General features: G+C 39.0%; 4 protein-coding genes across 6 annotated transcripts; 2 read left to right on the forward strand and 2 right to left on the reverse strand.

Annotated features, from left to right (window-relative positions):
- Nucleotides 1-2,815: 2,815 nt before the first annotated feature.
- On the reverse strand, nucleotides 2,816-5,820 carry LOC119084395 (spermine oxidase). The gene is made up of 6 exons (XM_037194360.1): nucleotides 5,633-5,820; nucleotides 5,456-5,568; nucleotides 4,600-4,647; nucleotides 4,414-4,537; nucleotides 3,411-4,341; nucleotides 2,816-3,342 (listed from the first exon to the last, which is right to left on the reverse strand). The coding sequence occupies exons 1-6, from the start codon at nucleotides 5,700-5,702 to the stop codon at nucleotides 3,039-3,041; spliced, it is 1,590 nt and encodes a 529-aa protein (XP_037050255.1). The 5' UTR covers nucleotides 5,703-5,820; the 3' UTR covers nucleotides 2,816-3,038.
- Nucleotides 5,821-10,787: 4,967 nt separating this feature from the next.
- Nucleotides 10,788-11,681, forward strand: LOC119084396. The gene is made up of 3 exons (XM_037194361.1): nucleotides 10,788-10,926; nucleotides 10,990-11,447; nucleotides 11,515-11,681. The coding sequence occupies exons 1-3, from the start codon at nucleotides 10,841-10,843 to the stop codon at nucleotides 11,607-11,609; spliced, it is 639 nt and encodes a 212-aa protein (XP_037050256.1). The 5' UTR covers nucleotides 10,788-10,840; the 3' UTR covers nucleotides 11,610-11,681.
- Nucleotides 11,682-18,144: 6,463 nt separating this feature from the next.
- LOC119084397 lies at nucleotides 18,145-18,955 on the forward strand. The gene is made up of 3 exons (XM_037194362.1): nucleotides 18,145-18,371; nucleotides 18,439-18,666; nucleotides 18,727-18,955. The coding sequence occupies exons 1-3, from the start codon at nucleotides 18,149-18,151 to the stop codon at nucleotides 18,930-18,932; spliced, it is 657 nt and encodes a 218-aa protein (XP_037050257.1). The 5' UTR covers nucleotides 18,145-18,148; the 3' UTR covers nucleotides 18,933-18,955.
- Nucleotides 18,956-19,344: 389 nt separating this feature from the next.
- On the reverse strand, nucleotides 19,345-25,217 carry LOC119084398 (arrestin domain-containing protein 2-like). Of its 3 annotated transcripts, XM_037194364.1 has the most exons (8): nucleotides 24,939-25,217; nucleotides 22,048-22,167; nucleotides 21,194-21,411; nucleotides 20,934-21,128; nucleotides 20,106-20,291; nucleotides 19,829-20,051; nucleotides 19,659-19,774; nucleotides 19,345-19,611 (listed from the first exon to the last, which is right to left on the reverse strand). In XM_037194364.1, exons 1-7 carry the CDS (start codon nucleotides 25,054-25,056, stop codon nucleotides 19,662-19,664), a joined length of 1,173 nt encoding a protein of 390 aa, XP_037050259.1. In that variant the 5' UTR covers nucleotides 25,057-25,217; the 3' UTR covers nucleotides 19,345-19,611; nucleotides 19,659-19,661. The 3 variants fall into 3 exon arrangements, with proteins under 3 accessions (XP_037050259.1, XP_037050258.1, XP_037050260.1); XM_037194363.1 differs by having other exon boundaries at nucleotides 19,345-19,774; XM_037194365.1 differs by lacking the exon at nucleotides 22,048-22,167 and having other exon boundaries at nucleotides 19,345-19,774.
- Nucleotides 25,218-25,225: the final 8 nt, after the last annotated feature.

The raw sequence follows: 25,225 nt of genomic DNA on the forward strand, positions 1-25,225 counted from the left end.
TACAATGAGTTACGCTTGCGCTGCACTCGAATTCATTCGAAATTTGGGATCCGAGTGTTATTGCGAATTTGCATTACTTTCAGTGATTTATATTATGATTTATCACATCAGCGTCCGGTAAGTTGTGTTTGCCGTGTATAATACTACTTCAGTAGCAAACGCATACAGTCACCGTTCTTACTGTGATTGCAAATACTTAAATACTTGAATATGTGCATATATCCTATTGGCGAAGTTATTTCACTCGTTAACTTCGCCTCCACTCGCTTCACAAACTTAAACACTCACATTGAAACTCGCGCAATTATGACTCACTTAATTGACCAAGTATGTACTACTGGTAGTCTAGTCTAGGAGCAGTAACACAAATAATGCTTGGAATTAATTTTTTGACTGAATTGATCATCTTTAATACTTTTCAATTTCAATTTTTTAATTATAAAGAGCATTAAACTTTAATAGCAGAATTTATTAAAACTAAAAACAAAACAAAAGAAATCCATTGACGGCTGTTCTTGGAACTATAATACACAGAAAAAATTATAAAATTTAAATGCTAAAAGTAGACTAGAGAAGTGGTATTAATGGTGGTTGCATCTTATGTTACAAATACAATTCAATGTTTGGTGACTAAATTAAAATATAAAAAAAATAGAAAAAATAAAACTTCAAATTTAAATATTGTCATAAACGCATCATTTTGTGTTTAAAATAAAATAAAATTGGGATACAGGATGGGGACAGTTGAAACGATAAACAAAATGTTTAAAAAACACAAAATGACTGTGTTATGGGGATCGATTGGGAGCTGAAAACAAGTATCGTAGACAACAAATAAGATGCAAAATGTGTTTTTTATGAATTTTCACCTCAATCGGATGTTTGTCAAAAATGTTCAACACACACTGTAATGTTAAGCTCGAAATTGAACTGCATGGTAAAGTCTGACATATCACAGCTTTCAAATGGCACCACACGCAATACATTTCTTTCGAAAAACGAACATTTTTGTTGAATGAAAATTTATTTAAAAAAAAAAACAAATTTTGTGTGAGGAAGCATCTTACTTGATTTCAGGGAGTCTTGAACTCCCAATAGATCCCCATAACCCACCCCATGCTCAGTTTTGGGGTACATTTTCTTTGTTGAGGACAGGTGTGTTAACTCAGTGGCGAAAAATGAAACATTCGATGACTTAATCAAGAAAAACGTTGTATACAACTCAGTGCTTTCGACACATAACAGTGCCTATATTCGCGAAAATATTTTCACGAATTTTCTCAAATTTTCACGATTTTCTCAAATTTTCGTGAATTTTCGCAAAAAGTTTTTTGTAAAAATTTTAGAAAATCGCGAAAATTTGAGAAAATTCGTGAAAATATTTTCGCGAATATAGGCACTGACACATAATGTGTACTGTCACACTTGCACTGCAGCTTTGAATGACAATTTGAACATTTAGTCCAAAAAACACTTATCACTCGGTGGCATTAACAGCTACTCCATAAGCATGTAGGTGTATAGAATGCATGCTGATGCGAATGTTTGCAATTTTATTTTCTTTAAGCAAACAGTGTTCCTAGTGGTGCTGACACTGACCGATAGTATAGTCCGAAAGAAGAACTCTGACTGAGCTTTTTTTTTTCATGCAAAAGCTCTCCCAGACAGTCTTTTTAGGACAAGTGACAAAACTTTTCACTGCGGCTACTGTCCGACTACCTGTACATGTTCGTGGTAAGTAGGATTTGAATGTAAAAGTAGAGTTTGTGATCGTTTTCGATTCACTAGCTGGACTCCTGACTCTCATTTTGTTTTAAATGTAAGTCAGCAACTTTAGTAGTTCGAAACTCTGTACACGTTTTTCATTTTTGAATTATTAGTCTCAGTCAACGTCATCAGAAAATGCAAAAACTGATGCAGTTCATGGAATGGTTTCCAATCTATCTTTGTTGTTGGATGTTGGTTGTTTCGAAACAAACCATTTTTGAAATCGTGCAAACGCATTGAACAAAAACATTTCAAAACTGGCATGACTATACCAGAAATAGCTCGAGAGCGTAGTCACTTCGCCAACACTTCACAAGAGTGACCTTTTCCCTCGGAATGAATTTTCTAAATGCAATCAATATTTGAACGAGTCCTATTGTGCTAGAAAAAACTTCGTTGATTTACCAATGGGTGTTGGTGGACTTATGTAAAATCTAAAATGAAAAACGCGACAAGGCCTCGAATTTGATATTTTCCGTTAGATTTTGAAAAAAGAGCAACGCAAGGCCGCCCTTAACAAATTGAATAAATTGATTCGACCGTGTGTATAACAGTTTCGCATAAGGCTTTGGTTCGAAACAAATGCCATCACTTACGGCTCGGATCGGATTGACCTGTTTCTATTTCAGGTTTATCCGAACCGCATTTCAGCCAGAGCCTGAACTAACATTTTAGTTTCAACACGAAGTTGAACTGGTCCATTTCGCTTTCAGCCCGAACCGCAGGTTTCAGGTTTGTCCCGAACCTGAAATTTTCAGATTTGATCATGTCAAGTTGAGACCGCAATCGAAACCTAAAGGTGTTAGAACAAACGTTTTTCTACTGAGGCGATGTAACGACATTGGATACATAAGATCAACGAGAAAAATGAGACCCAGAATTTGATTTCAGTTCAATGTGGTCCAGTTAAGCAAATAGTTTTGAGTTAGCTTATCGGTGAAACGGATAAGGAAGTTGAATCAAATCAAAGGCGTGAGTTTCAAGAATGATGATGAAAAATGCCATACCTGACCGCTTGCATAGTGAATCAGCCAAATCACACAATCGATTCTCCGGTCGTTACTTTAATAAATTAATCCGAGCTCTCGTACAACTTTTCTGCTTGTTCATTCACACACACGCACTCAGTTACAGACATACAAAGACACGCTACCACACCACCCAGAACGACTATGTCACAATTGTTGTGGCGCTTTCCTAAATAAATCACAAAATCTTGTAAGCAAAAGGCAAAAAGATTTCTAAAAAAAACCGAAAAAAACTAAAAACTTCTAGTCCAACGATATCCCTTGAATCCAAGAACTCAAATCACTTTCGTCCGATTCCATTACAATTTCCTGTGGCGAATCAGGCGTTAGTAGAATTTGTGCAGCAGCACGACCACTCAGATAGGCCCCATGAACGGTCGAATAGAAATTGGTGTGCGTATGTTCACCGGCAAAGAGCACTGACGGTTTCGATTGCAATGGTGATGAGTACAGAGGCTGGGCAATGTTTTCGATGTCTTCTTGACTCGCACCAACCGCCATAGCTGTGTACGATCCGCGGCAGTATTGCTGTTTGTGCCAACTTGTACTGAATTGGTAGAAATTAATGGAGTGAAAGGAAATGCTTCTGCAGCTGTGACAATCTTTCAAACTTACCAAACGCACCGCTTCGGTTTAGGTACGTATGGGTCTTTGAGGAATTTCCTCAGTATCCCAGTGCACACATCGGCAACAGCCTCATGAGATAGCGTTTCCATGTATTCAGCCTCCAGTCCCGATACCCAAGCCAACAGCAACGTTTCGCTCAACTTTGAAAACGAATAGATTTTCTTGAACCAATTTTTCTCGATGTTCTCCACCTTGTCGTCAGATTCTTGGTCCCACAGCAGCATCACTTCGCTAATGTCAGCATTCAGAAACGGTCGGTCATATTCGAGAAATATCTTGTCAACCGTTCCGAACAGCAACCGATCGATTGACTCCAGTTTGTATTGTGGCAATTCGGGATCGAACAACAATTTTCCATTCTCCTTCAACACACCCAGCGGTATCGAACAAATGACATGATCCGCATGATAAACGTTACCATCGGTTGTGACCACTTTCACCATTGCATCCTGACCGCCTACCGGTACTTCGGTAACCGTTTTATCGGAATCATCCGAATCACCTTCGTTGTCTTCGTCAACCGTTTCCAGTCCACTGCATGTCTTTTTCCGCTTCCAATGTATCGTTTTGACTGGCTGCGCTTTTATAATCGATTCCTTCGGTATTTGTTGACATATCGGACCTAATATCGAACTGTAACCGCTCGGCAGAACGATATTTCCGCCTTGCAGCTCTGTGTAACTACCCAATTCCAGTAGATCGATTTCGTTCATATTATGGCATCCCGAAATGCAAGTCTCACGCTTCAACAGACAGTTGAATATCAATTTTTTGATGTGTTTCTCCTTGGGATCGGTCTCGTTATCCAAATACATTTCCGATTCCAGGTTTATGTGTTCGCCCACACTGTCGATTCCGGGCGGCGGAATGAACTGACAGAGGAAATATTCTTCGCATCGTCGCAGGAAACAAACGTAGGCTGTTGGGAGCAACAGTTTGGTGTTAGAAAAACGAAAAATGTTGAAGTGGAACAACAGAACGACCGACAAACCTTCGTAAATGTCTTGTAGTATGGGAAAGGGAATTTGTTTGCCTTCTTCTGTTAAGCAACAGATCTTATGCGGCTTTGGTATATTTATGATGTTGATCAGTCCATGTGCTGTTGCTATCTCAAACTGTCGACAAATGAGTTTTCATGTAACGCTCTGCATGTGTCGATGTTTAAACAATCACTTACCATTGGATTTCCTAGAACTCCATGTATCCAATTAGCACCCAGTTCCACCTGCAACAATAATTTCAGTTCAGTGGTTACAAGCTACCATCAGTTAGTAACTAAAATAATAAACGACGAGGACGACGGTCATTATAGTCGTTTTGTTTCAAATGCATTTCACACCGTCAACGGACTTTTCGCCTAACTGACTGAAAGACATTACCAACGAACCAATTACCAATTACATGAAACACAAAGAGACGTTATCGGTACTAAATCGAAGGCCGTAACCAAATAAACGGTTCAATCAGATGTCATTATTGTGGACAACAACCTGATGAAACGAATTATTTGCGTTGCGGTTGAGTTTCGAACCCACAACTGGTAATTCAATAATTCAATGTGAAGTCTCGCTTACACACTGCGCTATTGAGTTGTTAGTGTAGGTTAGTGCGAGCAAACGTTTTCGAAGCTCTGTCACAGCTACAAGCCACTGTGAGTTTCTGCTACAGTATTGATGAGCAAGTTGAGGTTTTTTGAAAACCCGTGCGAACCCGACCTGACTTGTTAGGTTTTTCTGAAACCCAACTATCTGAAGCCCGACATTCGAAACCAGTCCAAAACCGGTCCACCCAGAAAATTGTTTTTTGAAAACCGACCGAGAGTCAACTCAAATGACTCACAATCCGCACGGCCAAAACCTGATGGGTCGGATTGCGGGTTGCCCAATCTATATACAGTATACTTGAACGTCGTGAACCATGAATATTGTTTCACAACAAATCCAGCCGTCACTTACATAATTAACAACCACACAACCATACAAAACAAACCGACGACAATATTTTAACACAAAAAAACAAACAACCAAACTCACCCTCTGCTGTCCCATTTCTATTGATATTATTCGTCCTCCTATTCGATTTCTGGCTTCAAGGATTTTAAAGTCAGTCAAACCATTTTTAGCCAGATGTGAGGCAGCAGATAGTCCTTGTTGGAAACGAATGGCATTCGCATAAAACGAGTAATAAAGAAATGGAAACAAAAAATGTACCTGCCATTCCGGCACCAATAATGAGCACCTTACATTTTTCTGTTTTCGTTTTTGTTGCCGTTTCGCTCATTTCACTATCACGAAAAATCACAATTTTGATTGAAAATTGAATTTTTCAATCTTTTCCTTTGGAAAATATTACACAAAAATAAACACCACACAAAATGCCATCTGTCAGAACTGTCATTTTTGACAGTCATATGTGTGCGCAGTGTGTTTGTGTGTTTGAAATTGTAGCAGATCGGAGATAATTCGAAAATACTGTTAAGTACAGTTTCCACTTAACAAAAAGTACTCCGTCAAGTAAAAATAGAGCAAAAATTGAAAATAAAAACAATTTTGTTACTCATTTTTTTGGTAAGGGGAAATCAAGCATTATGGTGTCATGTGTTTTCATTCCGTCTTTCCTCCGTGTACGTGACAGTTGGCATTCCAAACAATATGCTCTATTGTATGAAATGCCAACTGTCATGAACACGGATGACTGTGAATTCAGACTTATATAATGAGAGAGAAGGCAATATAATTCGGACCAATTTAATGACAAGTTCTGTCAGGCAATAATTAACTCAGAAATTCTCAGTCAGAATTCAAATGTTTTTCGGTGAAACAGCTAATCCCTGTATTAGCTGTATTCACGTCAGCGTTAATCAGCGCTGATAAATTCAACTCGTCGATAAGCTAATGTGTTCAATGTGTCACGTACATGTATGCATATATTGTAACGTCGAGAAATATTTTTGACAAAAGTGCAGACATACAATGAATGTAGATGACTCATAGTTTCGTATTGGGCGCCAATACCAATACGGAACGTTGGAATGAAAACTCAAGCTTTGGCTGGCACCTAGACTTTTATTTTCAGTTGACTAAATGATTTCTCAATTAAAGTTGCATAAGAAACGTTCCTATGCTTTGTAGAAATGATGATCACCAATAACTCTCACTAGCCTTACATTTCTAACCCAACTTGCAGTCTCTTTCTTCGGATTGTTATAGTGGTCGCAGCCTCCAGTCGGATCATTCCGAATACTCTCGTTGTATAGTTGGTCCGACCAATTACGAATGCCCTGATAAACGGAAACGTCCTTGATTTCAATAGTGTCTCGTCCATTCCAGCACTCGAATTGCCAGGGTTGCAAACACACTCCTTTAATGGTGCCATCAGCGTAGCCTTGGGCCGCCCGATTCTTAATCACCCAACCAACCCACTGCTGACCCTCAGTTGGTTCACCTCGACATTCCAAGTAAAGCGTTAACGCGAAAACAGTCGGCCCATCGAGGCGAGAAACTTGGCCGAAGTTCATTTTTCCCAGAGTTACAATGAGTGAAAATGAAATTTCTGAAATTATACGATTGATTGAAGTTGAAAGCTAAACAGCGAATTGAAAGTACATTGAACATAGAACTGCTCCTAGCATTGACATAGAAAATATTTGGAGGCTGATGAGATCACAGCAGCCTTTACGTATCGTTTTGTAAAGATAGATAACTTGTTTTGAAGCGGTAGCTCCTATCACTAGAGACTAAATTTGAAGCTCGTTGATTCAGTGTTAATGCTAGGAGCTAGTGCTATGCTTTTAGCTAAGATTTTTTTTCTTACCTAAATTTCGCCAATTGTGAAATATTTCACTGTAGACAAATGAATAATCAAACTGCACTGGTTGAAAGTTGGGTGTGTTTTGTGTACATTATGCGCTTTGTGTGTTTAGTGCGCCGAATCATTTGACTTAATATTTGACTCATATGGTGTGAGAAGTACATATGCTATGCCATGATTAAGTAAGGTGTGGAAATTGTAGTAGATCGGAAAGATAATTGAAATTCTGAAGAAAAATCGGAAAAATCAGTTGTAATCTGAGCCCTCTGAAAAGAGAGCCAATTCAAATTTAATTTCTTGAAAATTTAGAAAGCGTTCAGACAACGCACTTCAAGGATGAGTGGTACTCTACATAGAGTACTGAAACTGTGTATCGAACAAACTTTGTCACTGCAAAAAATTTAGACAGTTTTTTCATACAAAGTCGTACTCAATTTGGCAGCTGCCATTAAAATCACCTTTGCTTAAAGTGCGTTGATTCAGAAAATGATTTCAAAAAACACAGAAAAATCGATTGAAAATCTGTTGACTCAATCGCTCTAACAATGAGTGTAGCCGATATGTATCGCTTTATCAAACAAAATTTTATTCAATTCATCAGCTTCGATGATACGGAAAATGAGCTTGTGACGGGAATCCAACTTTGAGTGTATTTGGTGCGATACATATCTGTTCATCGGCCAGTTATTTATTATTTATCTGATTTGATGACGGGAGCAAGTTTATGACGGGAATCCGAGCTTCTGTGTGAATCTTAATAACATGATAAGGTGATAAACGGTCCGCACACAATACCTAGAGGATGATAACACTCATTACTTGATTGGTCGAAATTTTACGTTGTTAAGTGATCTTTGTTGTGAAGTAGCATAAAATTGTGCCACTTAAAAGCTGTAATTCTGAGCAGAAATTCGCGAATTGTGTTATCTGATGTTGGCTTACTTTACAAATTCAATCAGGCCAAATTCTATTTTTCATCACTTCCAGCACCAATGTACCAACCATGATTTTTACACTGATAAAAAAGAAACGAGTTTTTGCGACCTTCTACATACCTCTTAGATTGTGGAAAACCTAACGACAAATTACAAGTCTCATGTTGAGGCTTGAAAAAGTCATTAATGTGTCCGCTGTTAGTGTCGGTCGTATAGGGTATGGATGTTTACGAAAATAGAGTCAGGTAGCTTAATCAATGGAACGTTGGTCTCTGAGCAATTCTACCTGACATTTTCCAAGGTAGATATAGTGTGGATGACATTACATACACCCATACATTTACCTTGGCTTTTTCTAATCACTGCTTCGTTTTAGTCGCGACCTATAAGACGCTGATATTAGTGAATCCAATTACCGTCTCTTTTTTTAAAACCGTTAAACGGTATTACCGAAGTTTTTGAGAAAATTTACCGGTAAGGTACCGGTAATCTACATTGCATACAAATCGGTCAATTAAGTTCAATTTTATAATGAAAAACCCAAAAAATTAGCTCGAGCTGCATTTCATCGGGGAACTTGGACGGGCTTGATACTCATTTCTTACTGTAGATCAGGGCCTATTTTCGATAATTTAAATTCTCCAAATTATCAAAAAATTCTTGAAATTATCGAAAAATTATCAAAATTCTCCAAAAATAAATTTAAGAATTTCGATAATTTTTGTAGAATTTAGAGAATTTTTCGATAATTTCGAGAATTTAAATTATCGAAAATAGGCCCTGCTGTAGATACACATAGCAATGCGAGTTTCACAATCGAATTTTTCTGTACTTCTCAAAGAAAGATATTTGCGGCCAAGAATAGTAGATTACGTGCTGGTTTGGAGATTTTTATTTTGACGAGTGTGGCGGATGCAACCACACTAGTCAAAATAACAATCTCCAAACCATCACGTAGTTTGTTTTACTAGCGAAGACCCCCGGAAATGGGTCTTAACGCTAGCGCCCGTGAAGTAAAACGAGTTTTCGGGGGATGTGGCGAGTAAAGTACTTTATCGGCCGCTCTCTCCGGCCGAAAATGGATTTTCATATATATTTTATTGGACGCGATTAAGAGGCACTGGTACTTTGACGAAAAGCATACATTAGGGCGATTTTTAAATACTGGATTTTAGTTTACTTTTGATGATATCTTTCCACCAGAATCCTTTTTCAAAAATGTACGACCGCAATTCCGACCACGAATATGTTAGCTTTCAACAGAAAATAGTTTTGGGTGTAGCAATTTGACCAGCTCTGAGAACAATGAGCAGTTTATGAAAATTTCACTAAACTGCTCACTTTTCTCACAGCTGGTCAAACGAATACAACCAAATGTATTTTCTGTTGAAAGCTACCACATTCGTGGTCGGAATTGCGGTCGTACAATTTTAAAACAGGATTCTGATGAAAAGATATCATCAAAAATGAAATGTGAGGCACACAAATGTAGGCTACAATTTTAGCTAAGTACTGGTGCCTCTTAAGTGTGCATGGTTTGTTGTTGAAACGGCTCCGTAGAGTGATTTCTTTGTTAATATTGTTTTGGTTTCGTCTCATTTCAGTTTACAAGCGCAAAAATCATCGTTTGTGACTCGTGATGAAAGTGGAATTTTTCGGTACACGTCGTAAGCTTGTCCTACTCGGCTTCGCCTCCCTCGGTGAAACCGGTTATCAAAATATTATTTACCGGTAAACGGTAATAGGCATTACCGGTTTTTTACCGGTGTTTGATTACCAGTTGCTTTCACTAGCTGACATAAAGCATTACGTCATCATGACAAGCAACGGCATCTATTGTGCATGCTTCATATCTCATTAGAATTATTAACGGGTACTCACACAAAATAGGTACTTAAGGCAAATGTGCAGGTTGCGTCCCGCTCAGATTATCCTATTTTACCCAAAGGATACAAATTATTAACAATTGGATTACAGAATCGATGTACTCTGCATAAACAAATTCAGACCACTGGATGATGTAGGGTAGGAGTTTCTGAAGATCTGAACCGTTTTGAAATCTGAATAACAGTGAAGTGGTGATCAATGGGTAATTTTGGTCAAATCAGATTGACCGGAATCTGATTGGCTTGAATGAAGGGGTCTGTTTAAAAAAATTGTTATAAATCGAAGAAGAAGGACTACGCAACTACGCTTAATAAAAACGCATAACGTGTCCTTGCATCTTCCCAACGCACTACAAGCAAAAGGTACCATAGTGACAGCTGCCAAATAGAGTACTATTTTGTGTGAAATGATTTTTTACAGTGTGACACACTGTCAGGTTTCCCTATTACCTAGTACCACTCATGCTTGAAGTGCGTTGATCTTCCCTATATTGCCAGTATTTCGCTTTAACATTTTGTATTCTAGATTCATGAGACATCGTAATTCACAGCAAATCAGTGCCACAGTTCTCCTCGAAATGATTATCTTTTCTTTATAGTGTAGATGCAATGATGGAAATTCTGACAATCATGCATTGCACCTGATTGTTCCAATCTTTGTTTACTGGTAATAAACTAATCCTTGTCGAAATGGCGAGATAATAAAATAATCAGCAAAATGAAAACGTATAAAAATGCTTAGATATTGGGTTCATTTCAGTAGTTGTACTTGGTTGAAGCTCAAAAAATGTTGAAAATTACTTTGCTTTGCTTGGTAGCATTGGTTGCTGGCGTTCATTCCCATGGACGTTTAATGAGGCCGACGAGCCGATCGTAATTTTAATATTTTTCTTCCTCTTTTCCCAATAAAATTAATTGACTAAAAATGCCACTTAGGTCGGTATGGAGAGTGCCCGAATTCCAATCCTTAAATCCACCCACCAACTGGAATGACAATGAACTATTTTGTGGTGGCAGACATCAAGCCAATAATCCCGGCACTGATTGCGGAGTCTGTGGTGATTCAATAAATAATGCCTCGCCAAGAGCAAACGAAATGCGTGGACAATGGTACAGAGGCATCATTACTGGACGCTATACTGCCGGACAAATCATTGACATCGATGTCGATATGACCCAATATCACAGAGGTTTCATGGAATTCCGATTGTGTACGGCACCTGGAAATGGAGCCGGTGAAACTCAAGCTTGCTTCAACCAACATCTTTTGCAAAGAGCTGACGGTGGCGGCAGCAGAACTGAAGTTACCCGCACTGGATGGTATGCCATGCGATACCGTTTACCAGCTAATGTACGATGTGCCCGCTGCGTCATTCAATGGAATTACCGAGCAGGTAGGAGCTAAATGTTTCTGTACAAAATTCAACTGTGCCAACTAATCGGTTTTATGTGTAATCTTAGGTAACAACTGGGGTCAGTGTCCCGATGGCAGTGGAGCTCTTGGATGCGGACCACAAGAAACTTTCAGAGGCTGTGCTGATGTTACAATCAATTAAATAGTAACAAGCAATAATATCTTCTGTGCTGTGAATTCGCATAATAAATTTAACGGAAAAGCAAAACTAAAATTTTGAAATTTTTTCTGTACATCGATATCTCTAACGAGGCCTGAATTACACTGTTATTCGCAGTATCGTGTCCGCAAAAAGCTGATTTAGACATTATAAGGTTAGGTGTAATGTTCGGGGAGACTGTGACTTAGTTGGATGAATAGCCAGAATTTGTACCAATACACGAACGGAATTTTGAAAACCGACACATTTTCTGATTTGGGCCTTACTGACTTTTTCTGAATTTTGCATACACTTTTATATGGAGAAATCAAAAACTTTAGAAAAACACAGAAACTATTATGATCAGAGCAAGAGGACAGAAGACCATTTTATTTTAATTTGCCTTGGGGTCCTTGTCAAAATATCTTCTTCTCTTTCATCATAACACTCTATAATTCAGTTTTTTTATGTTGGTATAAGCCACTGCGTTACAGACGTTTCATCCGTCCCATACAAAATAAGAGGCCAAATGACCGTCAAAAAAATTTGTTCTTGTTCCTGTTAATGCTGTTAATGGATGAGTGCGTTGGTTCGACATATCACCACTAGCATTCGATATAGAACTGCTCCTAGCGTTAAGGGCCCAAAATTCTGATACATGTATAAATGCAAAGCCTATTCTGATAGAATCAGCCTACCCTACACACATTTTGTATTTAAATGCTAGAAGCAGTGCTTCGATATTACACATCAGAGCTCACTTCGTTCGCTCGTTATGTGTACTATAAATTTGAATGGTTTTGGTTTGTTCCCAATAACTGTAAACCCGAACTTTGACAATACGAACGCCGACGATCTCATCCACAGAGATGAACATAACCTAAACGTCAACCAATTTCTTTGAAATTTTTTCGGTAAAATTTTAGTCAACCTGAAAGTTGAGGTTAAGTTGCCTTCTGTGGATGACATTTGACATTTCGAAATGACCTTGGAACAAACCTATTCTCTGCGGTGCAGAATTAAATTTTAACTATAAGACCCATGCCACTTACAAGATTGGTAATTTTCCACCTAATCTCAGATCATTACAAATCAAAACTTTAGATTGGTAATATTTAGAGGAGTGTCTACCAACACAGACGACATATTCGTTTGTATCAACGCACTGTCTAGCACCGAAGCTGAGACAGTGCTTTGTTTGTATACTTATCTAAAGGCGATTGATTGATAATTTCTTGAATCCAACAGTGTGTTGTTTGAAGATTGGAGGACAGTTCCAGAAATCAGCAGTAAGATCACTGAGTACCTCGTCAGAAGATGAATTTTATATCTAACAGAAGATAAGTAAAATGGACGTACTTAAGGAATTAACCAAAATTATGATAACGTTATTCAAACAAAACAAATTCTCCGGCCAACAACCAACAACGATGACTTACAATTTCAATTCGAAACAATAATTTACAAACAAGCCACGTTAAATTTTCAGATAAAAGCTTCATTACAATGAACATTTCGACATTTTAAATCGATTTAAGAGTCAAACAGAGATGCTTCCCTGCAACCGAATGTCATTATACGAGATATTCGTCGTAAATTTTCAGAGGGTCAACAGAGGGTTCAAACAGTTTTTTTGGCAACTGCTCAAGAAATGAGTATTTATCTACTGCAGTGAGTAAAAGTTGAGCTGGAAACTTCTCATTCGCGAAATAAACTTTGACTTCCTGATTTTTAGATAAAATCAAGGCTTTAAACTTTGGGGTAATTAGATAGAAGGCCGTGCCTAGTTTATTATACGTTGCGATTTGGCAACGGACCAAATGCAACACTAGAGCTCATCCACAGCACAAGGGTATTAGGATAACTCCTTTCTTGAATTTATTGGAAAGCCAATTACATACAAAGTTTACAGCCTTGGATAAAATCTTGTCGCCTGCAGCTCTGATTGACAATTTTCGCATCTCTTGCGCAAAACTTCCCATTTTCGCACTAGTTAGCAAAACAGCTATTTTAAACATTGGAATTTGGTACTAATGTCGTCGGAAAGACCTACAGGTGGAGTATAGATGTCTGATGGAGCAAGTACACCCACTGGAGTTATGACAAAAAATATGACAAATATCGAAACTACTAAATCCAACACACCCCCTTGTAACCAAATTTGTCATGACACTCATAAGTAATTCCGAAATTTAAGTTTGTCCACCTCAGCGAGATTGTAGTTCATTGAGTTTCATCATATCCTTCATGTACATGTCCCGGTTCCATAATCTTCTGGTTTTCCAAATTCTAAGGTCGCAAAATTGAAGGAATTCTAATTATTGAAAATACCTATTATTGTACGAGACTTAGAAAGATTTGTACACTCCAATTAAATACATCAAATTATAACCCGTGAACTAGATTAGTATTCACTCGAATACCACTGAATCTAACACCTCTTTTGACGGTGTTTTGTGTGATCCATTAAACGGCAAAAATACAAGTCAGTGTACACTGCGCACACATCAGGCAGGATTGCCAAGTAATAATTACACCCACAAGCAATGGATAATGTTCTGAAATAACCAATTATGAGATAATCTCTCTGTCATTAGAACTATATCTGAAGGTATTTAAACACCATCACCACAATTTAATGTTTGTTCAGTGGTTGTTCGTTATTTAATTTATTAATGAAAAAAATCTACCAATTGCGTTGCAGTTTGAAATGTTATACCCATCAACAGAGTTATTTCTGCTAGACAGTATCATGGACACCCACATCATACCAATAATCTTACTAAACTATCTGTCGGCAATGGTCTGGTGCCAACAGTATCATCATGATGCACTACATCTAATCAATCGCCTGAATGACTTCTACCGTTTCGATCATCACATATTTCTTATACAATCATCATGCGATCTCGACCGTTGTTTTCTACAGTCGTCATCAAGTTCTCATGGTGCTAAGCTGGACAACATTACACCTCAAACTGTTCTCACTTTTGACGATCTATCCAAGAGTGATGTTACCACAGAAACGCTGAAGGCGATAAGCAGCAAGAATTCATTTCTAGTTGTCGTTGTCGACAGCTTGACCGCTCGAAATAAATCGACTTTGGTAGCTCAACTTACATCCATCCGAAAGCTTGATTATTACGTGAAAATTGGAGTCTTTTTCACTCGTAGCGTCACCTCGTTAGAGATGGTAGAGAGATTACTTGATTTGAGTTGGACTGCTCGTATTATGAATATTTTTGGCGCATTCCACTTCATTGGTGAGAATGATGAACGTTCATTCAACGTGTTCATGTACGATCCTTTCGGAACATTTCACTTGACCAATGTAACAGGAAGCAAATCTGTTCGTGACTACTTTCCCGACAAAATACCCAACTACCGCCAACGGCCACTTAAATCAATAAAAATTCATGAGATCGACAAGACTTACATGGAAAACCAGTTCATTGCCACTGTTCGGAATTGCTTTAATGCCTCAATGACGGAGGTATCAACAAGCTTCGCAGAATATCTTACAGAAGGACTATTATTCAATGGGGATATAATATATCATGAATCTACCTCCCATGTACAAGGCTCTTTGTATCCGTATCGGCAGTCGAGTTTATTATTGATTGTTCCTCATAGTCAGCCTTATTCCTACTTCATCGCATATTTGCAAAACGGAACTGGAACGTGGACGCTTCTCTTCGTGTATGCATTCATTGTGGTTGCGGCGTCATCACTTCTACTTATAGTTTCCGGCTATTTGCATAAAAAGAAAATTTTCCTTTTTCAGTCCGTTGCCGACGTCTTCAATCTCTTAATGAACGATAATGTAACCATCAGATACCGAAATCTTCATCTCGCCGAGGTCTTCGTCATTGTACCTTTAACCTTCACAGGTCTAATTGTCGTGAACGGCATTCTGTCCGTCTTCCAAAGTTACCTCACTTCACCAATTTTCCAACCGCAAATCAATTCTATTGAAGGTCTATACAACTCATCCGTGCCGATCATGGCTAATGAAATTGAATGGAAAGATGCGTTTGTCAGATTGTTGGAAGATATGTCGCCGTTTGGCAGATGGATTGACAAGATCTATGGGGCAAGCTTTGAGCACCTAGCCAACGAAGGCGAGACATTTAACAAATCGATAGCGTTTTTCACGAACGGCGAACAGGGACAAACACTTTTAGAAGTACAAAAGCGGTTGTCCTTGAAAGCGTACCATATATTGGGCGGAACATTTTTGAGCAGATATTTGTTATCACATCGAGTCAGGCCTGATTTTCCATACATTGAATCTGTAAACACCATAATTCACCGATTGAATAGTGCCGGATTAATCGGTATGTGGTCTAAAGAACAAAATGAAGTGGCGATACAAAGAATATTTAAATTGAATGTCGATCATCAAGTGCGAGTCATTGAAGCTTCATTGGGCGTGGAAGAATTTTCTGTACCGACTGTTGTTTGGTGTGGTTGGATTGTGAGTGGAATTGTTTTCCTTTGCGAACTTATTTGGAACAAAATCATGTGCCACCAACGTTTTTCTAGAGGAATAAATTAGAGTGTAAAAGAGCCTACCGAAATCGGACCCATTTTCCAGTGGAGTAAGTGTGTTAGAGTCCAAAAGGGTTAAAGGGACGTAAGTCCTTATTTCTACTTACAAAATAACTGATATCGCTGAGGGTAACGCATTCGGCGCCCACACGCAAAAGTCTTATCAACAAAAAATTTTAGAAAGAAAAATACGAAAAAAAATTGAGTCGCAAAGTAGCGTCACGTTCACCTTTAGGGTTTTTTGACTGATGGCATGTTTCTCAGGACAGTCCACAGATGTTTTTGAGCCAGTTTCCAATAAAGTTTGCTTAACCTCGGCAATAACGCACCTACGGTATAGGTCTGTTCCAAGGCTATACGAATTGTCAAATTACTGTCAAATTTCATCCATAACCATAGGTTTGTTCCAAGGTCATTTCATAACGTCAAATTTCATCCACAGAAGGCAACTTAACCTCAACTTTTAGGTTGACGAAAATTTTAACGAAAAATTTACAAAGAAATTTTTTGACGTTTAGGTTATGTTCATCCCTGTGGATGAAATCTTCGTCGTTCGTGTTGTTAAAGTTCGGGTTTACAGTTATTTGGAACAAACCTATTTATGAATTTGCATGAAAACCGATCTCTTTGGATGAAATCGTGTTCGTTCGGCTAGTCAAAATTCATGTTTACTTGATATAAAGTCAAAATTTATTTTTTCGAGGGTCCAATTTTTTATGACTTTCTCGCGGGTAAAGAAAGTTTCTGTTTTTAACTTGTTTTGGATACTTTGAAGTATCAAGAATAATTATTTGTTCACCGGGAGAAAATATGAAATTCCAACAAGAACGATGTTTGCGGCCAGAGCGAAGCGAGGGCCGTAATTTCGCTCGAGTTGAAATACCATAATTCTCTCAGAGCAGAACGCTTTTCATGCGTGCATGTTGTGTTTTGCCGCATTACCATTATCGAAAACATAAACAAAGTGACATTTTGAATGAGAAAAATTGTGTTTTCTCCCCATAGATACTCTTCAAGAAACTGTACTTTCAGACGTAACCTCACTTAAGTTTCGTTAAATGTTTCGTTCATTCATTTTTTATATGAGTTTTTTTAACGTGGCATTTCAAACGGCTTTCAAGATGATATATGGGAGAAGAAGTTCACCAACATGAGAAATGCCATTCGACCAGTCGTCAAGTGCAACTTTCTTTATTCGATTTTTCTTGAATAACTTCCACTTGAACTATTTTCAGCTCGAATTTTTGGTCACAAATTTACTTTTTAGGATACTTTTCCCATACATTTTGTGGACGTTAGCACCCGCACTATGAACAATTTTTGAAATGCATACTTTCTGCAAAGTTTCGCACTTGAACTACGGACGCTGGGGTCACGAACGCAATTGGACGCGCTCGTACACCCTGTACATTTTAAACAAAAAAAAGCTAATTGTGGAACTTTGACGTCATTGCTGTTACGCCAAGAAAAAAGCTTCAATTGTAAAACACATGTGTGCCGTGTTGTACTTAACTTGAACAATAAATTTTGTCACTTTTTGTAATTTTTATTCAACAATCCACCATCAAGCAACGACAAATTATTTGCATAGACTTTTGTTCAAATAAATTTGAATATTTTTATCTAAATTTGAACTTGTCGTCAGAGATACAAAATATGTTTCTACTTCTTCCTATAAAACTTCGCTGCAAAATATAGATTCAATATTGTTTCACGGTTTCCGTCAATCAGAGATGAAGTGCTTACTGCAAGTTGTCGTTATTTTCAACCTAATACAAATAATATTAATGGTGAGATGGCCTTTTCCCAGCATACAGTTGGTGCCAGGTACAATATTTGTGGGCTCGTCCATAAATGACGTTCACTTAAAGGTATAGGAAAATCGTGGACTAGGTTTAGATCTAAAAATCATTTATGGGCGACCCCTGGCTATAAAAATTTAATAAAACGCAACGAACCTAATCACATTCAATTTGGTAGCGTTTTGTTCAATGTTCCCAAACGAAGAGTACAGAGACCAATGGAACGACATCAATTTAAGCCGATGCCAAAGAACTTGTGCTGATTACCTAAGTACAGATCCATGCATGTCATATACGAACGAGCCAGATTGCTACTGTAAACCTGGTTTTGCTAGAAGAACGGATCGGGAGTATGGTGAATGTATACCGATTTCGAGTATCGAATGTCAATCACAGTTTCCAGTAAATGAAGGTTACCATTCTTGGTCAGCAATTTACCGAACACGCAAAAATATTCATTTACGGATATAATTTTTCAGCTGACTGTGCACTACTACTAAATGAGGAATTAGTGATTAACGAGCCATGGCCTCATCAGATGGACAAGACTTGTAAAAATCATAAGGTCGTCTTTCAGGGAGAAGCTCCAGGCGGAAATTTTTGGGCTCCGCATTGTGAATGCAAAAGTGGATACAAACGACTACCCAATGGAGTATGCGTTGCTATTGACGATCCAGAATGCTATAGGTTGTGGAAACCGTCGTATGGTAGGAGCAAAAATTAATTTCTTTTCTCAATTTGTTTGATTCAGTTTTTCAATATTAAAGGCCAATGTTTGCTACGCGGTGAAAACTTTCGCTGGGGCTTAACTTGTCAACCAACTTGTGCAAATCATGCTCAACCATTGACGTGTAATTCACAGCAGTCTGTGTCCGATTGTTATTGTTCCGGTAACAAGGTCAGAATCTTCAACAATGAGTCGCCTTGCGTTTCGGTTGAGGAATGCGATATTTATCTCAATCCACCTGATTAGTAATTTTGCAATTAAAAGATAATTTGAACATAAAAGCGATTTAGTTTTAATGTACTGATGTCATGGCCAATTTTGTAGACCCAGAATCTACAAATTCACGCCTCAAATGTGCTTCAGAAATTGAATTTTGGGTGAATCAGTACATGAACAATGCAGACCTTGAAATCATTTGAATGCGAATCATTATTCACTTCAGTCCAATTATATCTGTTCCTCCACTCATACGCTCGTTCAATCTTGAGCGGTAGCTCTTATCACTGGAGTCTCCAAATTTGACGCTTGTTTATTCAGTCTTCATGCTAGGAGCAGTGCTTTGAAACATTCCAAAAAATATTGATATTAATTGATACAAAGAAGTAAAATTTTTAATATTTTTCAAGAGATTTTACAATTTCAAAAGTAATGACTTTGCTAGGAGATGCGGGAAAACAGGGAAAATTAGATATTCAGATTCGTCTCGTCAATACCTTTCATTTGACATATTTTCGTACTTTTCCTGTTTTCCCGCATCTCCCTATCAATCGCCTTCAAATCAAGCTTTATAAACAAGGGAATGCACTGCTCGCTCGTCGCATAAGTATTTTCTGTTCTTCAGAGATAAAAAATGGGATGTGGTTCTATTTAGTATGGACGGATTAGTGAAACACTTTTAGTGCTAAGAGATACCAGTGCTAGAGATGTGTAAACTAGAACTTAAATTCTCGATCAGCATTGAGATTGACGAATTTTTCATGGTTCCTGCTCGTTGGCGTAGGATGTCTGCATCCGATAGGTTGGATATTTCGGAACGAAACTATTACCGGTCAAACCATTTCGTGATGCCTCTTCGTATGTTGGGGGATCTACGAGCAATTCATTTCAATTTCTGCAATCTTTTCATCTCATATGCTCAATACCTTCGTCTGGATAAGGCGGAACATCGGACGTGTTAATGCTTTCGCTCGATGCACTCAACAAATTGTCTGGTGGTGGGGCCGATGATAGGGTAGAGTTCAGGCTGGCCTGATTTTCAGCAGCGTTTGATGATGAATACAGTTCGTTGGAAATGGGATAAGTTCCGATAACGACCGGTATCTCGAACTTAGGATTCTCGTGAAACATAGGTGTTTGTGCTGTGACCTTGATTAAATCGTAGTTTTGAACGTTTTCACCATCATTGCCTCCTTTTCTTACCTCAATTTTGTAGCGACTTCCGCATACGTTTGCGGAAAAATTAGTCGGAGGCAAGGACGGAACGAGCGTACTCACGTTGATTATTTGCCGACCAGGGTGATCTGCTCTACAACCTGCAGTTTTCCTGTCGCTTAATACTATACGCTCAACTTTTTGCCGACCATTATTTGCCGTGTATGTGACTTCCTGTTTAAAAAGATCTTATTACCCAGGTCATTTGAACCGGCCGAAATGAAAAGTTAGTTGTTGCTGAATTAGTTGCAGGTGGCACTGAATTGTAAAAAAAGACCGGGGAATTTTGCGCACACTTCACCTGAAGACAGTGCCTTCCTCGATGTTTGAAGCTTATGACCGTCGAAAAATAGTGGTTTCACAATCCTCGCTTTGGATTTTGGCAAGGAAAAGGCAATGGCTTCGCATATGGGAACCACACATAGCGTTCGCATAAAAAATATTTGCAGTCTTCACGCAGATACAAAAACGTGGTTGACACACCATACCACAGCTGATGATAATATGGCTTGATGCTTCTCGATACGCCGCGCCGTGATGGCGTAGTGAATTTATGTATTTGTGAAATCATCAGAAGTGGTGGGTGGCGCATATAGTTACACTCTCGAGTGTAACTCTATGGGGTGGCGTATCTAATAAAATCTGTTTGATTGAAAAAAGGCGTGTCTATGCTAGCAGCAGTGCTATGATTGTTTTATGAAAATGGGGGACTTGACATAAAATCAGTAAATTTTCGGATAGATATCGGACTTCATCGTATCAGACACTTTACTTCGAGATGTCCGTTTTCACAGAGCCGAATCCCTCATTGCTTACTTGAATGAATAGAACTTGAAAATGTAAAATAGGCAGGAAACTACTGTTGATGACGGTCAATTTCAAATTGATGGCCTGACCAGGGCAATAACCTCGAACCGGTAATCGCCCGGACATTTTTATATCATCTGTTTTGCAGCAAAATACCAACCAGAACTGACTGAATTTGACATACTTTCGTACCATCATTGGCGTCTATAAAAAATTGAAAAAAAAAACTCATCACAAATTGTTACTCATCGATCTACTGCATGTTTCACTTGATACGACGATGAACTGCTGTTTAAGTTCAATGGTTTTATGATGGTGAACAGTTCCTCTAACGGATGTAAAGTTTGGGCTGATCGCGAGCACTCGATGTGTAATGAAGTAATGTATCGAATGTAGCCGTACGTTCCCTCGTACGATGTCGGTAGTGTTCGACTCAATTGAATTTGGAACGGATATTTGTTGTGACCAGCACGGACGATAGTGTCACCTGTATAAGAGTCGTTAATAATAATAACTCGTTGTGTGTGGTCTTTACGATTAAATATAACGAAACGGGCAAACGTTGCCCCGAAGTGATATAGTTGAAAGTTGAAAGACATTAAATCTGAAGCGTTGCGATGAGAATATATATAAGCAACTCTGATGAGTAAACGAAATAACCTCCACTCACTGAAGCGATGGCAGAGACATACAAGGGGATCCACCTATCCCATCCAATCGGCATGAACAAAGACATGGGCTCATCGCACTCATCCACAACGTTTCACTACACATTGTACCTTTGTTTCTGTAGAGATAGAGGTTATTCAGCCTGAAAAAAGCATAGGAGGCTATGTCAATTCTACAAGCTTCAGATACCAAAGGTGTATACGTCCTCTGAAAGGATGACCGAAAACTGTATTTTGGCCATAAAGCATAGAACACCTATAGTGCATTATCTAGCTATAATCATTCAACGCACTTCAAGCATGAGTTGTACTGAAACTGGGCAGTGTATCGACCAAATTTTTGCACTGTAAAAAAATCTGGAATCATTTGTCATACAAAATAGTACTATATTTGACAGCTGTCATTAAAAGCACTTTTGCTTGAAGTGCGTTGAATCAATACAAATTTTACAAACCGTCTGGTCTTTGCGGCAAAAAGTCCAATCGCTCATCTAGATATACTATCGAGCCGATACTGATGGGTTCTCCGTCGTCCCATTGGCAGAACCCTCTACCGGAAAATGTCACATAAATTGCTGCGGGAAACGTAATAAATATTTGCGTATCTCTTGTGGATGATCGACTTTAGGCCTTAAGTGCCTAAAATCAATCGTCACAAATTGGATACAATGTTAAATGCAAACGAAATCGCGAGAAAAATTCCTTCAATTTCGTCCCAGAAGCATCCGAAGATATCAATTTTCATGCTTCGGGGCCGAAAATGAGGGCAATTTTTCGAATTTTCTCGGGTTTCCGGCCCTCTGCATGAAAACTCACATGTGCACCTGTTTGGGACGGTTGATTTAAGGCACTTTCGCTTGTAGACCTCACTTCGTTCGGCCTACAATCCGCGAAATTGCCTAAAATCAATCGTCCAAAACAGGTACACAAATGACTATTTCATGTTGTTGTTACCCGAGGCGATGTTACGGTTGCAATGACACACGTCGACATTAGTCATTTGTGTACCTGTTTTGGACGATTGATTTTAGGCAATTTCGCGGATTGTAGGCCGAACGAAGTGAGGTCTACTAGCGAAAGTGCCTTAAATCAATCGTCCAAAACAGGTGCACATGTGAGTTTTCATGCAGAGGGCCGGAAACCCGAGAAAATTCGAAAAATTGCCCTCATTTTCGGCCCCGAAGCATGCAAAACACTTTTTTTTGATACCAACATCGAAAGTTGATACTTTCGCCCTCGAAATCCGGGGCGAAAGTAAAAAAATGCAAGTTATGTGTTTGAGCGGGGAGAAAGAATAGTCATTTTCATGCTTCGTGGCCGAAAATGAGGGCAATTTTTCGAATTTTCTCGGGTTTCCGGCCCTCTGCATGAAAACTTACATGTGCACCTGTTTTGGACGGTTGATTTAAGGCACTTTCGCTTGTAAGCCTCACTTCGTTCGGCCTACAATCCGCGAAATCGCCTAAAATCAATCGTCCAAAACAGGTACACAAATAACCATTGTGTACCTGTTTTGGACGATTGATTTTAGGCAATTTCGCGGATTGTAGGCCGAACGAAGTGAGGCTTTTTTTAGATTTATCAGTTTGGGACGATCATTTAAGATCTCGAAACACAGATCTGTTGATCCTTTGTTTCCATTCCCGGTCATCATGTAAATCATGGTAGCCTTCCTGTTGCCGATAGGAACCTGTCTAAGATGTCAGGTCCTATTGCAGCAATTTCCGAAGGAACCACCTCGTAGTCTCCGAGCATACTGCGTCTTAGTTGAAGAAATTTGGGGCAGTCACATATCAAGTGTGCACCCGTTTCTTCTTCTAGGTCGCAGGAACATCTCGGAGTGTCCGAAAGCCTCAACTTATTCATGTGCCGATTCAGCCCGCAATGTCCCGTAATCGCTCCTACTACTCTTCTAATGCGATTTCGGTCCATTTTGAGCAAATGTTTGGCCCATTTTTTGTTAGGCTTAGGGAAGAAGCATTTCGTGTGAACGCCTCCGTTATACGCTTCCCAGCGTTCTGCGTGTTTACGCTTAAAACAGTCTTCCAGTGCTCTTTTACACTCTGACTGGGGAATCGGAAGGTACGGTTCTGGCCCGTTTGCCTGAGTCGCCGAACCTTCTTTGGCCAGCTTATCTGCTTCCTCATTTCCCTCCACGCCGGAATGTCCTGGTACCCAGACCAAATTGATCCGATTGCTCAGACCAAGAAGGTTCAGGTATTCCTTACATTCCTTCACCAGCTTGGAGGTGACTACGGGCGATACGAGTGCCTTGATCATTCCTATATTGTCAAGACATATAAGGACCTCTTCGCCTTGCGTCCCTATAGGCAGAGTTTCATGTGCTCCCATGAGTGCCGCATAAAGCTCCGCCTGAGGTACGCTGGCGATCTCTCCCAGGTGGAAGGAATTGCCTAGCCCCGTTTCGGGGGCATACACTCCAGCTCCTGTTCCATTTGGAGTTTTCGAACCGTCAGTGAATCTGACTTTACTTCCCCTTGATAGGCCAGTAGGTCAGCCGTTAAGCCAGTCTGCTCTGCCTAAGAAGGTAGCGTCGAATCGCTTCGTGAAGTCAATCACCGGTGTCATCCGGTCTCTGGGCATACCGAAAACTGGGCTTTCTACCACGCCACATATTTTCCCATGCCCTGCCCGGAAGTTAGAAGTCCACAAGCCATTTTGCACCAACCGATCCGCCGTGGCTTACAAGCGAAAGTGCCTTTAATCAACCGTCCCAAACAGGTGCACATGTGAGTTTTCATGCAGAGGGCCGGAAACCCGAGAAAATTCGAAAAATTGCCCTCATTTTCGGCCCCGAAGCATGAAAAGAATACATAAAGCGAAAGTCAATATACATAATGCGAAAGTCGACTACATAATGTAATAGTCGACTCTTGTCAATAAGTGTACTGCGATCAAAATTGAAATAAAGCGTGCGCCAGTGCTCTTATTGAAATTAACATACGAAGTTGATACTTTGTGTTGCTGAATGATTTGTTAGTTATATGTTAATTTTTGTGTGTGTTGTTGTTTTGATGGCTAAATAATTAAATTTTTGATATACCAGACCCCCGCATTTTCTGGCTAAATGACTTCATATTTCAACATTTTGTTCTGCTGTTTGCGATACGTATCAACTTTCGATGTTGGTATCAAAAAAAATAGTATGAACGACTTTCGCCCCTTGTCATTCAATGTACTATAACCGAATGACATATTAACTATATAACATTATTGCATGGTAACAGATGCGCACGTTCATTTTCCCAACTTCGTGGGCGAAAGTTACTACTTTCATACCTTGGCATGCAAAATGAATTGTAGACATATCAACGTTACAATATACCTTTAACATGGGTGTCAACCGGGAAGTAAATGGTAGCTTGTCCCTTTAACAATTGACCGCTGTAACAAACTCTCGTTGAGTTTTCATCGAATTCAATTTCACAAACTATTTCTGTCATGGTTGTTTATTGAGTCTTAAAACCAAAAACTGTCGAAAATCGCATATGAAGTGGCTTTTTTGACAGAGTGGCCGGTATTTATGCATTTGTTTACAAACACAACACACTTGTTGACTCGCCCATTATTCCAAAGTGACATTGAAAAGATATCATTGTATGATGACAGCAT

This window comes from Bradysia coprophila, unplaced genomic scaffold (genome assembly GCF_014529535.1).
Source record: "Bradysia coprophila strain Holo2 unplaced genomic scaffold, BU_Bcop_v1 contig_732, whole genome shotgun sequence".
NCBI classification, from domain to species: Eukaryota; Metazoa; Arthropoda; class Insecta; order Diptera; family Sciaridae; genus Bradysia; species Bradysia coprophila.